Raw genomic sequence first — 17,142 nt, forward strand, 5'->3', positions numbered from 1 at the left:
GTTTAGTTCCCAAGATGGCCGCAACACCAGGAGGGGGTGGGGCGGAGGTGAGCGGGCTGTGTCGACACTTTCAGCATTGTATCTGACACCTGACTTGTGTCTGAACACAGCTTTGATGGATGTGTTCTGCCCACCCCCCCCCCCCCCCCCCCCCCCCCCCCATCAAACAAAGATGTTTGGTCAAACCATATGGGCTTCTATTGGAAATGCTACCATGGTTTCATCTGCGGGTTTGAGTAAATGGTGCACTGTGACTGGCCAGTCGCTGTGATTGACAGCCTACACCTAAACCTAACCCTAACCTTAACCTCAGTAAAACTATACCTAAACCTAACCCTAACCTTAACCTCAGTAAAACTATACCTAAACCTAACCTCAGTAAACTATCCCTAAACCTAACCTCAGTAAAACTAACGCAGTGGCTGGGGGGGGCGTTTCCAAGAACCCGAATCCGCAGATGAAACATTGGAAATGCATTGGAGCGGCCATTAAACACAGACACAAGACAATCGCAAGACACAGGTGTCTTGAATGTGTGTAATATGTAATATGTAATATGTGTAAGGGCACATGTCGACCCCACCCACTCACCTCCGGCCCACCCCCTCCTGGTGCTGCGGCCATCTTGGAAACTAAACACAATATAAACAATGGAAGTAGGGTGGGGGGCTGTTGTTTTGTAGTCATCCGGCCGGAACTCTCTAAACTAGAACATCGTTTCACCTCAGACCGGAAGAGTAATGCCTTCCCAGTAAAAAAGCCTTGACGTGCAGGCGTAGTGTGAGGTCCAGGTCTGCTCATGAGGGGCGCAACAACACAAGCGTAAGCAAAATAAAAATAAAAGCTTAACACAATCCCGTGTCTAGTCGGTCAGCGGGCGTGCACGAATCGAGCAATTTCACAGGACCGCGCCCCGCGTAAATACGCTTGGGTTTTTGTTTTCGCCCCCTCGACTTCTCCGCGCGTCCAACATAAATGCACGCCTCTCATTGAAATGTAATTGCTAGGCGTGTCCGTCGCTGGCCATCTGAAAAGGCCTTTAAACGTGGTCAAACGACCATAAAGCATTTCTGGGCTGAAACCAAAACTACATCTTTAGACCAGGGGTAGGCAACCTTAAGCACCAGTGCCAACATTGGCACTAAGGAGGGTGATCACTGGCACACTGGCAAGTGTGTGAGAGAGTATTTTTGGTTTTAAATAAACTATTTAAAAAAATTAGTCAAATCCCTCACATTTTGTGTATAAATTACATCCTGCATTCCACATTAATTAAAACTGAACTCTGTTATTGCCCCGAGTATAATGATCATTAAAACAACGTGAAAGAAAATATTTAAAAATAAGGAAAAACTTTATATTTGTGGACAAGCAAAACATGTTGGACTTTTTGACGTGGTGTCATTAAAATTAATTAATGTTAATATGGCACACTGACGATCTAGAAAATACAAACACTTGGCACTTCATTTAAAAAAGGCTGCAGACCCCTGCTTTAGACCATGACTGCAACTAATTAAGCCACATCGGTGAGTACACAAGCAAGCCATCGGGATAATGTCCCAAATCTCCCCAAAGTGGCAGCAGCATCTGGAGCACGTCGAGGACATTCTGTTTCTTTGTAAAAGGAAACCCTGTTTCTTTGTTTTTCCAAACCCCGTATAATTGCCAAGGCAGTCATGGCAACTGGCAGGAAGACGTTTCTGTAGCAAGACGACGAAGGAAGGCACTCACTGGAGCAACTCAAGACCGTTTAAGGCCGTTTTCATTCACAGAGTAGTAAGTGCAAAAATGTATTTATCGTTCAGGTCACGTCTTCGTCAGGTCATGACAGGTCAGGTCATGACCCACATTTCTGTAGTACGTTGTGGTGACTTTCGGCACTCTCTGTTCATTGCAAAGTGGGACCTATAGTTGCTCTGCACAGCAGATGAGCTAGTTCATTAGTGAGACATAAATGTGTGTGTGTGCGCGCATGCGTGCGTACGTGCATGTGTGCGTGTGTGTGTGTGTGTGTGTGTGTGTGTGTGTGTGTGTGTGTGCGTGTGTGTGTTTACCTCTGTTCTGTATACCAGCGTCAATGTTGCGTCATCGTTGATTCTGTGGATCTCTAGGAAAGGATCTGACTTGGTGAAGAAGTCCTGAACACACACACGCACGCATGCACGTACACACACACACACACACACACACACACACACACACACACACACACACACACACACACACATTCATAATTAGAGATAACGCATGTAGAGCACAGAGTCTGTAACGATGGAAGTTGGAGACCTGCATGCCTCACCCCGGCTATGCAATACCCGTTGTCACCGTGTCAGAGTACCCGTTTCACCCATTTGTCTGTCTCTTTTACATTGCCCATACATGGATATTTCTGTATCTGTCTCTCTGTGTCCATTTATTTATATACTGTATATATGGAGTAGTGTTTCAGGCAATGCCCAAATATGGAGTGTTATAATGTCAGAACAGCTCCATATATGGAGAGGTTCTATAGAACCGTGGCACTGCACTCCCTGCAGGGGGGGGGGGGGTGGAACGTGTGTGTCGAAGTTGGTGTGGGGCGAAAGGTTCTCTAGTTACGTGCATTACAGACCTACTGTACGTGCGTACACACACACACAGAGAGACTTGGTGCATCTATAGTCAGATAGACATGGGTGAATGAGTAAGACAAAGTATAAGTAAATAAGGATAACCCAACTAAAGAGGAAATGAAAGGAAACAGAATGTAGAAACAAAGGGGTGGTGCTGCGTGGGAAGGGGAGGTGAGGCATAATGGTCCAAGGGTTTGTCAAGAGTTAAAGTATATAGCTGATAAAATGGTTGCAAAACTTTGAACACAGAATCGTGTCTATAAGGAAAGAGACATCCCTGAAGCATATATATGAGAGAGAGAGAGAGAGAGAGAGAGAGAGAGAGAGAGAGAGAGAGAGAGAGAGAGAACTCATTCTTTTGGGAGAGGGACCTGCAGCACATCTGGCTGCACAGTATGTGACTGCATGTCACAAAATGAGGGACACAACACAATGTGACTATTATCTTGACACGAACCATCTCGACACGAACCATCTCGACACACCACGGACACATTTAATACTGTACATTTTGACCGGTATGACAGTGTTTTCATATTGTGAAAATGTATGTTCGATTTGCTTGTTTTCTGTTATATTTTGTATTTATTTTGTTGAACTTCATGCTTTGGCAATACTGTAGCTATTACATTCATGCCAATAAAGATAATTGAATTGAATTGAGAGACGCGAGTCGTTTAAATGAACTTGTGCTGCTGCTGCTGCTGCTGAGCACCAAAACCTAATTCCAAACTTGGCTGAAACACACATTGGGCTCTCTGTTGAGTCAGTGTGTTGTGCACATGGCACGCTTGTCTGTCTGTCCGTCTGTCTGTGTGTGTGTGTCTCTCTCTCTCTCTCTCTCTCTCTCTCTCTCTCTCTCTGTGTGTGTGTGTGTGTGTGTGTGTGTGTATTTACCTTGTCATCCAGTTTTCTTGCACTGAAGGACAGCTCGATGTAGTCATCATTACCTGTCAGTTCCTCTGCTGAGATCTGCACGCACGCACGCACGCACGCACGCACGCACGCACACACACACACACACACACACACACACACACACACACACACACACACACACACACACACACACACACACACAATATTATGGATGATTGCTGCTGCCCTTAGGGCAATATTGTACAGACCAGTGCCCGATTGGCAAACACCTGAAAGCCTCCATAGAAAATGGTTTGATGAACCTTGTTGCCATCCAATATATCAGGGGCTCTGCAACCTTTCTCAAACAAAGTGCCATGTTTTTATTGTCCAGAACTAGATATAGTTGCAGTGTGCCAATTCAACATACAGTACACTTTAATGATACCACACAACAACAACAAAAAAAAATCCAATATAATTTGATTGTCCGAAAATAACCTCCTCCCTCCTTTTTTTAATATATTCTGTACACATTGTTATAATGATCATTAGACTCCCCTGTGTCCCAGAGTTCAGGCTTTTAATGAAGCATGTAGAATGTAGAATGTAATTTACATACAAATGTGAGGGACATTAACCCATTTAGACCTGAGGACGATTCTACAAATGCCTTATCCCGTTCTCATGTTTCTATGTCAGTCATTCTGGAACATTTTCACGTCAAGGACCCCCAAAATTGTAATTGGCCGCCGACCGCCGTCTGAAATGATGTAGTCCCAGCGACCGCCCCCCCCTCCCAGCGACCGCGTTCTGAGAGCAATCATTGCTATGGATCTTTCGATAACAGCTGGGGTCTCTCCAGCTATTTAGTAATCTTGAAAATAAATGTTCAGGTCAGTTAAACCCAGTTTAGTCAAATCTGGTTATACTCATTGAAAACACTCATCCTTGCTATATAGTCACTGATATTGTCCTTTTGATGGGTGAGGGGTGACCATTTTTCCCCATTACCATTTCATTTACTTTTTTTATATTATGTTTTACATCATTGTTTTTTATTTGGAAGTGAAATATATCCCTTTTAACAATTAACTTGCTGCGATGCATTCAAGGGACCCCACTGTGTGAAGGGAACCTCGGACAGACAGACAGACAGACAGACAGACAGACAGACAGACAGACAGACAGACAGACAGACAGACAGACAGACAGACAGACAGACAGGTATACCGTGATGATAGTCTTTCCCACAGTGCCTCCTGGTCTGAGCAGTGCTTTGGATAGCTTCCTCTGGGAGATAATCTGAACGTAAACAGACAAAAAAAGAGAAGCGTTTGCATTACATTACATTACATTGCATTGATTGATTAAACACTTTATTAGCCAAAGACGTAAACAGCACGGAGATACAGTAACATTTGGGCAAAAAGGAAGACATTGTGTTCCTATTATGTACAGGAAATTGTACTGTTGCGGAGCAGAAATCACTGCAGAAGGTGGTGAAAACTGCGGCGCGTATCATATAGGCTCTTCGCTGCCAACAATTGAGTCCATCTACAACAAGGCCCTTGTATCATTAAGGATATTCCTCCCACGGTCCCACCCCAACAACAGACTGTTCCACCCCTCTCATTCACAGAGGATATACCTCCCACCCCAACAACAGACTGTTCCACCCCTCTCATTCACAGAGGATATACCTCCCACCCCAACAACAGACTGTTCCACCCCTCTCATTCACAGAGGATATACCTCCCACCCCAACAACAGACTGTTCCACCCCTCCCATTCACAGAGGATATACCTCCCACCCCAACAACAGACTGTTCCACCCCTCCCATTCACAGAGGACACCTCCCACCCCAACAACAGACTGTCCCACCCCTCCCATTCACTGAGGACGCCTCCCACCCCAACAACAGACTGTTCCACCCCTCCCATTTACAGGGGATACCTCCCACCCCAACAACAGACTGTCCCACCCCTCCCATTCACAGAGGATACCTCCCTCCCCAACAACAGACTGTTCCACCCCTCCCATTCACAGAGGATATACCTCCCACCCCAACAATAGACTGTTCCACCCCTCCCATTCACACAGGAGAAAGGGCTACAGAATAGATGCATCAAGACTTCAACCACCAGCTCCAGAAACAGCTTCTTTCCCTCGGTCATTATCCACTTGAACTCTTTAACCAAATGGATAGTATGTCCGTAAACCCATAAACTGTATTGTTCTTACTGTTTTTTACTCTTGCCACTACTAACAACGTTTGCATTACTATGATTGCCTTTTTCGTATTGCATTTGGATCGACGCCAACAGATTGATTTCGTTGTACACTTTGTGTCCAATGACAAAATAAAATCGATCCATCCATCCATCCATTATGTATTCAGTGTGACATGCATTGATGTGCACATCAATTGCCACGTCATTGATGTACATACACATGCATTGATGTACACATCAATGCATGTCAATCAAAACATAATAGCCTATACAAATAGACTTACAGACGAGAAAGGGGAAACAGGAAAAACAGGGTGGCAGTGTATGTCCCCTCATATAAACATAGCAAGGTGAGATGATATAATTATGATACGTAGCTTGCGGAGTTAGTTCAGTCAGATATACTTGAGGAGCTCATGCAGTGTTATGGTAATCAGCTGACCAATTGGGCGGGGTATTTAACCCATTCTGCCCTGAGATCAGATTCATACGAGGTTTCCACTGGACACACACTGGTCTGATTAACCCATTCTGACCTGAGATCAGTCGTTCTTCGATTTTTCAATAGCTAAAGCATAAAATGATGCTAACACCAAGATGGGTTCCCGTTCAGAATGGGTGTTAAGCTCACCTATAAGTCAGGATTCTTCCTGCGTTCCATCATCTGCATATATGCGTTCCGGTTGTTATGTCATTCTATAATAAGTTATTTGTTCAATCTCAATTTGTGAGTTACCTGACTGAACTATATCTTCACTTGTAACGTGCAAGTATCCCTTGTAATAGGAGTTTTAAGATGAGAATACTATCCACCTGTTGGTTGTCTGTTAGATGACCTATTCTTGACCCATTCTTCTTAAGACCCATGTTTGACCATGCCCACTACTGACCACACCTCCAATGTATTCTCTGCTCCCATTGTGTATAAAAGAGAGAAATGTAAAGGGCTCTGGAGGCTCTTATACGTGCTCCTCCCTGGGCTGGTGCGGACCAATCCTTGTAATACAAGTATCATTGTTTCAGTCCACTCTCTACCTTGATTATTTCTCAAAAGACTCTGATGTGTGTTGAAATAATCCACTACACCCTCTCAACTAAGTTGGCCATTGAAGGTGACACGGGTGGGGAAAGCATGCCTGACGAGGCAGAGATGTTGAAATGCTCAGACTGTGGAACCGCCTCACCCCACTGCCAGACAGAGAGGCTTATATGAAAAGTTGAAAACCAATTGGAATAGAAGCTGTAATCATCCATGGATAACAGAGAGGTCTCCTCAATGTTCTCACTATCTGATTCAAATGTATTATTTTATGAATAACCTTCATTGTAACGTCAATGCAGTTCGACATGAATTGTCATTGTTACTCCATTGCTAGCCTATCAGGAGCAATGGAGTAACAATGACATTCAGGGGGGAAAAAGCAACTTATATTAAAATGAAAGAGGACTATATTACTGAACCCTATGTTGCTTTTAATTTAAAGAGATGACAGACAGTGGTCCAGTTTGTGCTCAGTTCAAATCTGGTGCATTACCAGCGGTGGAAAGTAAGTAAGTACTGTACTTTACTTAAAAACTAATTTGGCGCTGAAATCGCCTTTTGACATAGGCCTATGCCTATTTTAATATCAATTGATTACGGTGATCAACTAACTGTGTCCTGTATGCGCTCGGTACTTCGGTAGCGGTCTGTTATAAAGAATTAAAAAAAACTTAAATATCTCGGATTCTTTTCCGAAAACAATTAGCTTGATTTGCGTCTCATTTAAAATGAAATAAAACGATATGATCTTAATCCTAGCTTACAAAAAGTATGTTTTTCGCGGGACATGTTACATAGCAAATGTTTACTTCCTGACTCTTTACTAAAGTAAAATAATAATAATAATAATAATAATACATAATAGTATAACACTGCGTGAAAAGAGGAGTTAACGCGCAATTATGGGCACTAGATTTGCCCGTAAACCTCAAGTTTAGCAGGCATATACAGTAATATACGGTAATGGTGTGATGGTACAAATCGGGAGTTTGTTGGAAAGTTTAACGGGAGTTTCCTGCAATATATACACATCCGTATTCCATGCTTTTTGCGGAGTAGTACTCCTTACGCCACTGATCAGGTGCAACAAAGGGGCTTTTTTGTTGCCCCCTGACTGCTTCTAAAGGGATCCCAGCATGCATTGCACGTACAGTAACGACACACAGCATTGATCATGAGATCAAACTGTTTGGCGAGTGGGAATGAATGGATCTGAGGTTCTGAGGATCGGACGCTTGATGTTCTTTCACTATACGTGGCAACGTCGGAGGCAGTCGATGCATTGTATCAAACCCATCAAACAAACTCGGACGCCTTTTGGTGTTTTAGGACATTCTGTTATACTTTAGCTGTTGAAAAATAGCAGATCTACGAAGCTGTTATTCTTTCAGAGTGAACGTTTTGAACTCAAATCTTTGCTTCTGCGAGGTTCCTGGAACATCGCATTTTCAGATGGGGGTCGGTGGCCAATTACATATCATTTTTGGGGGGTCCTTGACATGACATTTTGAGCACCACTGATACAGAAACATGAGGTTTTTCAGAAAATTGTCATCATTTAGATTCTAAATGATGACAATTTTCTGAAAAACCTCATTTTCTGAAAAACCTCATGTTAACCCATTTAGGCCTGACGTCGACATTTAATAAAATGTCTTCTAAATTTTAGAAGACATGGAAAGAGGGAATTGGACGAGGCTCAGTTTGGTGATGTTTAACCCATTCTGAACGGGGAAATGATGTTACACTTTAGCTATTGAAAAATAGCAGATCTACAGGCTCACAGCGCGGCACCGGGTGCCGCCCTATGAGCTTGCAGGTCTGCTATTTTGTCTTATCGTTAAAATGTGATCTTTGAATATTTTTTCCTTCAGAGAGAACGTTTTTTTTAACTTTGTTTCTGGGGGAGGTTCCTGCAGGAACAACATATTTTCAGATGGGGGTCGGCAGCCAATTTCATTATAATTCCCGGGGGTCCTTGACATGAAATGGTTTGAGAAAAACACACGTTTATTTCTGAAAACTATGATTATTTAGAAGACATTTTGTAGAATCTGATATATCGGGTCGAAATGGGTTAACCCATTCTGGGTGGGAACCCATTTTGGTGTTAGCACTATGTTATGCTTTAGCTATTGAAAAATAGCAGATCTACAAGCCTCATAGCGCGCCACCGAGTGGCGCGCTATGAGCTTGTATAGGTCTGCTATTTTAGAAAAATCGAAGAGCGACTGACGTGGAAGACATTTTTAGAATCTGATCTCAGGTCAGAATGGGTTAAAAGGGACACCTGTGCTTTACTCCTGACGACGGTCGGTCCCTCGTGGCTCATTGAAACACTGGCTCATCATCACAGAAGCAGAGGGAGAAAGTGTATACGAGTGAATGGGTCTTTCATCTATCTAGTCTGCTCCCACGGCTGCTGTTCAATCAATCTCTCCCTCTCTCCCTCTCTCTCTCTCTCTCTCTCCTGTGTGTGTGTGTCAATAAAAGAAAGGGATATGGAAGGGAAAAGAGAGAGAGAGAAAATCAAAGACAGTCAAAGATAAGTGTCATAGTCGGTGGTATAAAGATCATCACATTGCAATACAGATAATACTTGAAGCTTAGTATTATGCTATATATATATATGTGACCGGCGACTCGACACTGCAGGGCACACGCCGCGCTCCCTGTGGGGTGTGTGGAACGTCAGCCGCCTGTCGAATTTGAAGCCCGGTTGCATGGGCCGAACGGAGTTATGAGGGGCTACAGGATCAATGAAGTGCACGCACGCACACTGTGCTGTCCATGGTGCTGAAGCTTATAGTTATGTTGGTGAGTGCTGTCCATGGTGCTGAAGCTGGTATGTACATAGTTGAGTGCTGTCCATGGTGCTGAAGCTGTTATGTACATAGGTGAATGCTGTCCATGACATGGAATATGCTGACTTGATTTTTGATTTGACTTTGATCTTTTTTTCTCTTTTTTCTTTTTTTTTGTAGCTGTTCTGCCTTTTATTGATAGATACATAATGGAGATTGACAGGACAGAGGGAGAGGGAGACGGGGGGGGGTCTTTAGGTCCTTTTTTAATAGTGATATAAAACGCTGTGTCGTACACTTCCTCGTTTCGACAAAACGGTCTATTCTCTCTGCAGCCACGGAAAAGTACAAGTGTTAACTAGTCTCCGCTGTTGAGAAGTCGCCCGTGGGTATACCCGGCCGGGTACCCATTGGTGGACCTGGCTTACACAGCAGCAATGATAGGAGAGCCATTCAAATAATAATAAATACCATCCACTGCAATGGAGAGCAGAAATCCGTTCTGTCTTGCTCGTTAAGGGTTCCAGAAACTTTTGGCTTACTTTTTCTCCGTCGACACAAACCTTTTTCTTTCTTTTTTTGCTTGTAACAGCTAACAAAGAAGGTACGAGCGGAGCGCACACCAACAGTGGGGACCAGAGCCATCTAATATAGAAGAGTTACGATATTGAGGGCGCAGAAACCGAGCGCTCGGGCGCTGTTCATGCAGCCTGGACTGAGACAAAGCTGGAGTTGGAAATACATTGTTTTAAACGAGGGCGGCGCAAATAAGAGCTATTTTAAGCATGTGTGCAACACGACAACTGTTTTAAAGTATTGCACAGCGACAACTAAAGTCTCTATGTAATGTCTATGTTGTACTGTTACTAGAAATTAATCTAAAATAAAGGGATTTAAGATCATTGGAGCTGGGCTGTTGCCCTGAGTCCAATGCATTTCTGCCTATACTTCCGGTCCAGGACTTGTCCCCAGTTGGTTGTCCCGATTCTCAATAGAAGTCTATGTAGACGAGCCGCCATTGGACTGAAGTGAACGCAGTTTGTGTATAACTCTGTCTATATCCAAGGCTCTGGTGGGGAGGTGCTGACCACGGGAGACAAAGTTGAAATAGGAAGGAGAGGTCGCACAAAAAAATATATATATATATATATATATTAGGATACCAACGTTTCGGCAAAACAAAAACTCTTCTTCGGGGTGTGATGTGGTTTGTTATAGCTACCTCAGTGTGGTGCAAAAAAAAAGTTAAAAAAAAGAAAGAAAGAGAACGAAAGAAAAAACTGACTATGAATTCAGTATAGTGTGCAGACATCAGAGGCAAAAGAAAATGTTGTCCCCAGAATGATGAAAAGAGAAGGGCCTTGCGGTCACAGACAGCCTGTCCCCAGACGACAGCCAGATGAAGAGGCCACACGGTCACAGAAAATGACAGAGAACATGAATCCAATGTTCCCATTATTAAGACCTACAAATACCTTCTAAATCAGTGGTTCTCAAACCATTTTTGTGCCAAAAAGGCCCCCCCCCCACCAAAGTTATATATATATATATATATATATATATATATATATATATATATATATATATATATATATATAACAAATTACTCCTTAGAGAAGCACTGTGGATACATAAACTTGACACTTTAGAACCCACTGGCCTCAATGAAGAACTGAGCCACTCATGTTTTTTTATAGACATGCTCTTTTTGACGGTCCCTGAGGTCTTGTGTTTTATTGTAATGTTTTCGTTGTGCCCCTGTATTTTCCCTTTTCTATATATTTGGCCACAAGGCCCTTAATTATGTATGTGCACTGTTGTTTCTATATATATTGTTTGTATGGCTTTTATATGGTTGAATCACTGTTGGACTTTATTTTACTTACTTGTAAAACAGCGTTTTTTCCCATACTCTCATCTGTTTAGACTGCTGGCAGTAAATGGTTATATTACATGTAACATGGCCCTTTGTCATTGGCTCATTGATAGCCCAGCCCTTACCTATTCTGTGCCCAAATGCTGCCACCTCTATGACTCTGATGAAGACCGCACAGGTCGAAACGTTAGTCGTTCTGCATACTTAGCACCTAATACAAGGCTGTAAATGTCCGTGCTGCTCCTTCTGCAACTCATGTCCTTGTACCTGTGAAGCACCGGATCAGCCGTTCCAGGCTTGAGGCGCGTTGGTAGACTCCCTTTGTTTGCATTGTTCCCGGCTTTCATTGTCTCCACCAGGCCAAAGGCATGGGGAGAGAGTATGTTTTGCACTCCGTCCGTCCGTCCGTCCGTCCATCTGCATACAGCTGATCTCAGGCACTGTTGGCCTGGCCGATGCCAAACATGTGTACACACACTCCCTGGATGCCAACGACGAACCTCTGCCCCAATTTGTCCGCAAGAGCCTATTATAGCACCACCATCAGGCCGATTTTAGCAAGACACATTTTTACCCGTACTCAGTTTATTCAGTTAAAATCATTCACATCCGACCCCCCCCCCCCATTTCCTCTGGTGTCCCCCAGGGCTCTGTTCTTGGACCCATCCTATTCATCATCTACCTCCTCCCCCTTGGACAGATTTTCCGTAAATATAACATCAATTTCCACTGCTACGCGGTACGACACCCAGCTCCACGTCTCCTCCAAAGCCTCTTCCCACCCTCCTCCCTCCGTTCCTGCTTACAGGAAATCAAATCCAGGTTCACCTCTAAATGATCATTAACAGGTGATCTGTCCAATGCCAGACAACCAGCGACTATTAACATATTTAATCTCTGCATTTGAATGGGGTGCATACTTAGTTTAGACTAGTCATTGGTTAGACATGGGTTACGGTTAGGTTTAGGTGTGCTGCCCCGTGGGAGGTTAGGTTTAGGGTGAGGGTTTGAGATAGGTTGTAGGACTAATGACTGGTCTAACCAATGACTAGTCTAAACCAAAAACTGTCTAAACTAAGTACTGCACACCATTTGAATGCATTGTCTATAGTGAATGAAACATCAGCCATCATCATTTAGCCTGCATCAGGAGCAACACATGTTTCTGGCCTACACATTACACAATGGGCTATGAGACTAAGAGGATTTGACAATATACTAATTTGTTGTTAGGCCTTGACCAGTTTTGTACAGAAACCAGACCACTGTCACTGTCTTCTATACTAAAGTGGAAACAAATTGAACTTACATCGCACCTTAATAAAATATTACTAAAAGTACAGGGGATGTGGTAGTATATGCTGTTAAAGAGAAGGCTAAATATGAAGTCTTGTGTACTATTTATGAAGACAATCATTTTAGGGGTGAGTGGCAGTTTGTGTTTTGGAAAACAAATAGGCCTAACTGTTTTTCTTTGTAGGACGCACTGCATGCATTGCATGTACATAATATCCATAGCATATATTTTGTGAACATCAGTCTCCAGTAGGAGTCCCAATGGAGAGTGTTTGGTAGGAACTACTCCTTTGACATTTTTAAGGTTTATTATAAACCAGCAGTTTATATGCACCACAATTATGGAAAAACTCCCAGAACACAGCAGGTATGCTGGTACTCTTATTTATGTTAAACAGTTAAAGACTGTTCTGTTTCCCACTGCATTTGATTGAGTTTGACTTTATTTCTCTTCTGTGCTGTAATGTTTTGTTATTTGTATTTACTTTGTTTCAGTTATTTGTTTCCTGATTTACCAATAACTAAATAATCATATTTTCTATATTATATGCTTTGACTCTGAATTTGGATATAGTTAGTTATATAGATTAATTATACATGAAGCTTACAAAGCAATCTCAGTTAGCAGTTAATTTCTGGAATGTTGCATAGAGCATGGTCTTCGGGGAGGAGTCAGAGAGGGTATAGCACATGCAGACGTTTTTTAGGTTGTGATTGGTGGAGACATGATTCTATTGTTCCACTCTTTGGCCAATCAACACCAAGCAGTTAGTGGTTCCACCTCAGGCTCTCTATTATAAGAAGAGTTTGTATAGTTGTCAGTTCTCCACAACTCCTCCAGGATATCAATCAGTTCTGATCTCATCTGACTGTGGACTCCAGACTTCAGCTGAAGATGAACTCTATCAATGCCACCATGAACAGTTCTGCTCAACAGGGAGGACCCAATGATCACCAAGACCTCTGTAAGTTACTAACTGTCTATATGGATATACACTATGTCTTAAATAGGCATGTGTATTTGTTTTATTTTAATATTAGCATTGACTTAAAATACCTCTTTCTAAAATGCACAACAGATTGTCAAATCGAACTATAAATGGATGCTAATGTAAAATTGTGTACATTAATTTCAAATGCGATTTTAAGTCCATGAATTAAGCAATGTTTCATTTGTCTTTTTATCCAATTAAGTGTTGCATCATCATCCTGTTTTACCTGTTCTATCAGAGGTGAATGAACAAAGAATCTTGGCTACGCAAAAACACCATTGCTGTGATCAGTGTGGTAAACGCTTCCCTAGAATGTCCAGCCTTAAAATACACCAGAGAATTCACACTGGAGAGAAACCCTATGGATGTGATCAGTGTGGACAACACTTCTCTCAAATTGCAACCCTTAAAAGCCACCAGAGAATTCACACTGGAGAGAAACCATATGGATGTGATCAGTGTGGACAACACTTCTCTCGAATGGCACACCTTAAAAGCCACCAGATAATTCACACTGGAGAGAAACCCTATGGATGTGATCACTGTGGACAACACTTCTCTCAAATGGCACACCTTAAAAGCCACCAGAGAATTCACACTGGAGAGAAACCCTATGGATGTGATCAGTGTGGACAACACTTCTCTCAAATGGCACACCTTAAAAGCCACCAGAAAATTCACACTGGAGAGAAACCCTATGGATGTGATCAGTGTGGAAAACACTTCTCTGACAAGTCCACCCTGAAAAAACACCAGATAATTCACACTGGAGAGAAACCCTATGGATGTGATCAGTGTGGACAACGCTTCCCTTGAATGTCCAGCCTTAAAATACACCAGAGAATTCACACTGGAGACAAACCCTATGGATGTGATCACTGTGGACAACACTTCTCTCATATATCCAACCTTAAAATACACCATCGAATTCACACTGGAGAGAAACCCTATGAATGTGATCAGTGTGGCCAACACTTCTCTAGAATGGCAAACCTAAAAAGCCACCAGAGAATTCACACTGGAGAGAAAGCCAAATAATTGTAAAACAATTTAGAAGTTCACAGGGTTGTACACACTCGATGTAAACTGCCTCGGTGACTCGTTGTGGGAAGTTTTACTAATTCAAGACACCGAAAACATCATGAACATATGAACGATGGATCTGTTTAGTCTGATCATTATGCAATTTGACATGTTGCTGTAGATTACATTTAGAATATTTAGCAGATGATTTGACCTGTACTTTTTGTAACTGTTCATAAAAATGTCAATCAATCAACCAGAGTTTGTTCGTGCTTCATACAAAAATATAGAATAGGCCTACTACAAGTTACTTTAGTTACTCAACCACTAAACAAACAAACAAACCTAGCCTATATATTACCTTTCTATATAATGTTTCCTTTCTTAGTACACAATTAAAATGTACACAAAGTATTTGCACAGCAAGTTTCTGCTGGGTCTCTCTCAGCTTCCATCATGTATCCATTTGTATTAAGAACAACAAATTTGTACCGCTGTAACTTTTATATATGAAGTACAAGTAAAGTATTTTCAACTTTTGAGTGAGGTTTCCTGTCCATTTTATATGTTATCTAAAGTAGGCTAATATGTTCTTAAATAAACAATAGAGCCCAGGCCGTAATTCTCTCTTTACTGTTGATCAATTGTACTTTTAACACAATTCACATTATGAAACAGTAAAAATGATGTTAGTGAAGTAGGTATGGAGGCATGGGAAGACCTCTGTTACTGAACAAAGAATATAGCAAAATGTACTAGAGCCATTTTAACAAAACATATCCCCTACAGCACCTTTAACATTTCACAAAGGAAGTTCTGTAGTTCTGAAACTCACCAGAGTCAAAGAGGGGTAAACTGGTCTCAGTGCATCCATAATGTAATCATTAACAGGTGATCTGTCCAATGCCAGACAACCAGTGACCATTAACACGTCTAATCTCTGCATTTGAATGCATTGTCTACAGTGAATGAATCACCTCTTCTGTGCTGTAATGTTTTGTTATTTTTATTTACTTTGTTTCAGTTATTTGTTTTCTGATTTACCAATAACTAAATAATCATATTTTCTATATTATATGCTTTGACTCTGAATTTGGATATAGTTAGTTATATAGATTAATTATACATGAAGCTTACAAAGCAATCTCAGTTAGCAGTTAATTTCTAGAATGTTGCATAGAGCATGGTCTGGGGGAGGAGTCACAGAGGGGTATAGCACATGCAGCAGTTTGTTAGGTTGTGATTGGTGGAGACATGATTCTATTGTTCCACTCTTTGGCCAATCAACACCAAGCAGTTAGTGGTTCCAACTCAGGCTCTCTAGTATAAGAAGAGTTTGTATAGTTGTCAGTTCTCCACAACTCCTCCAGGATATCAATCAGTTCTGATCTCATCTGATTGTGGACTCCAGACTCCAGCTGAAGATGAACTCTACCAATGCCACCATGAACAGTTCTGCTCAACAGGGAGGACCCAATGATCACCAAGACCTCTGTAAGTTACTAACTGTCTATATGGATATACACTATGTCATAAATAGTCATGTGTATTTGTTTTATTTTAATATTAGCATTGACTTAAAATACCTCTTTCTGAAATGCACAACAGATCGTCAAATCGAACTATAAATGGATGCTAATGTAAAATTGTTTACATTAACTTCAAATTTGTTTCTGCAATTTAAGTCCATGAAGTACAACTAAGCAATGTTTCATTTGTATTTTTATCCAATTAAGTGCTGCATCGTCATCCTGGTTTACCTGTTCTATCAGAGGTGAATGAACAAAGAATCTTGGCTACGCAAAAACACCATTGCTGTGATCAGTGTGGTAAACGCTTCCCTAGAATGTCCAGCCTTAAAATACACCAGAGAATTCACACTGGAGAGAAACCCTATGGGTGTGATCTGTGTGGACAACACTTCTCTGACAAGTCTTCCCTGAAAAAACACCAGAGAATTCACACTGGAGAGAAACCATATGGGTGTGATCTGTGTGGACAACACTTCTCTGACAAGTCCACCCTGAAAAAACACCAGAGAATTCACACTGGAGAGAAACCCTATGGATGTGATCAGTGTGGACAACACTTCTCTCATATGGCACACCTTAAAAGCCACCAGAAAATTCATACTGGAGAGAAACCCTATGGATGTGATCAGTGTGGACAACACTTCTCTCAAATGCACAGCCTTAAAATACACCATCGAATTCAAACTGGAGAGAAACCCTATGGATGTGATCAGTGTGGACAACACTTCTCTCAAATGGCACACCTAAAAAGCCACCAGATAATTCACACTGGAGAGAAACCCTATGGATGTGATCACTGTGGACAACACTTCTCTCAAATGGCACATCTTAAAAGCCACCAGAGAATTCACACTGGAGAGAAACCCTAT

General features: G+C 42.0%; 1 protein-coding gene across 1 annotated transcript in view; it reads right to left on the minus strand.

Annotated features, from left to right (window-relative positions):
• The window catches only part of LOC308318225 (copine-4-like), a gene marked incomplete at both ends in the record, with an annotated part of 236,256 nt that overhangs the window by 134,432 nt on the left and 84,682 nt on the right, over positions 1–17,142 (minus strand). Inside the window, 3 exons of the mRNA XM_080767684.1 lie at positions 2,058–2,141; positions 3,513–3,587; positions 4,707–4,778. Of these exons, the coding sequence (XP_080623810.1) occupies positions 2,058–2,141; positions 3,513–3,587; positions 4,707–4,778 (231 nt within the window). The remainder of the gene's footprint in view (positions 1–2,057; positions 2,142–3,512; positions 3,588–4,706; positions 4,779–17,142) is intronic.

The sequence above is a fragment of the Protomyctophum bolini genome (genome assembly GCF_963924005.1).
Source record: "Protomyctophum bolini genome assembly, chromosome: 7".
NCBI classification, from domain to species: domain Eukaryota; kingdom Metazoa; phylum Chordata; class Actinopteri; order Myctophiformes; family Myctophidae; genus Protomyctophum; species Protomyctophum bolini.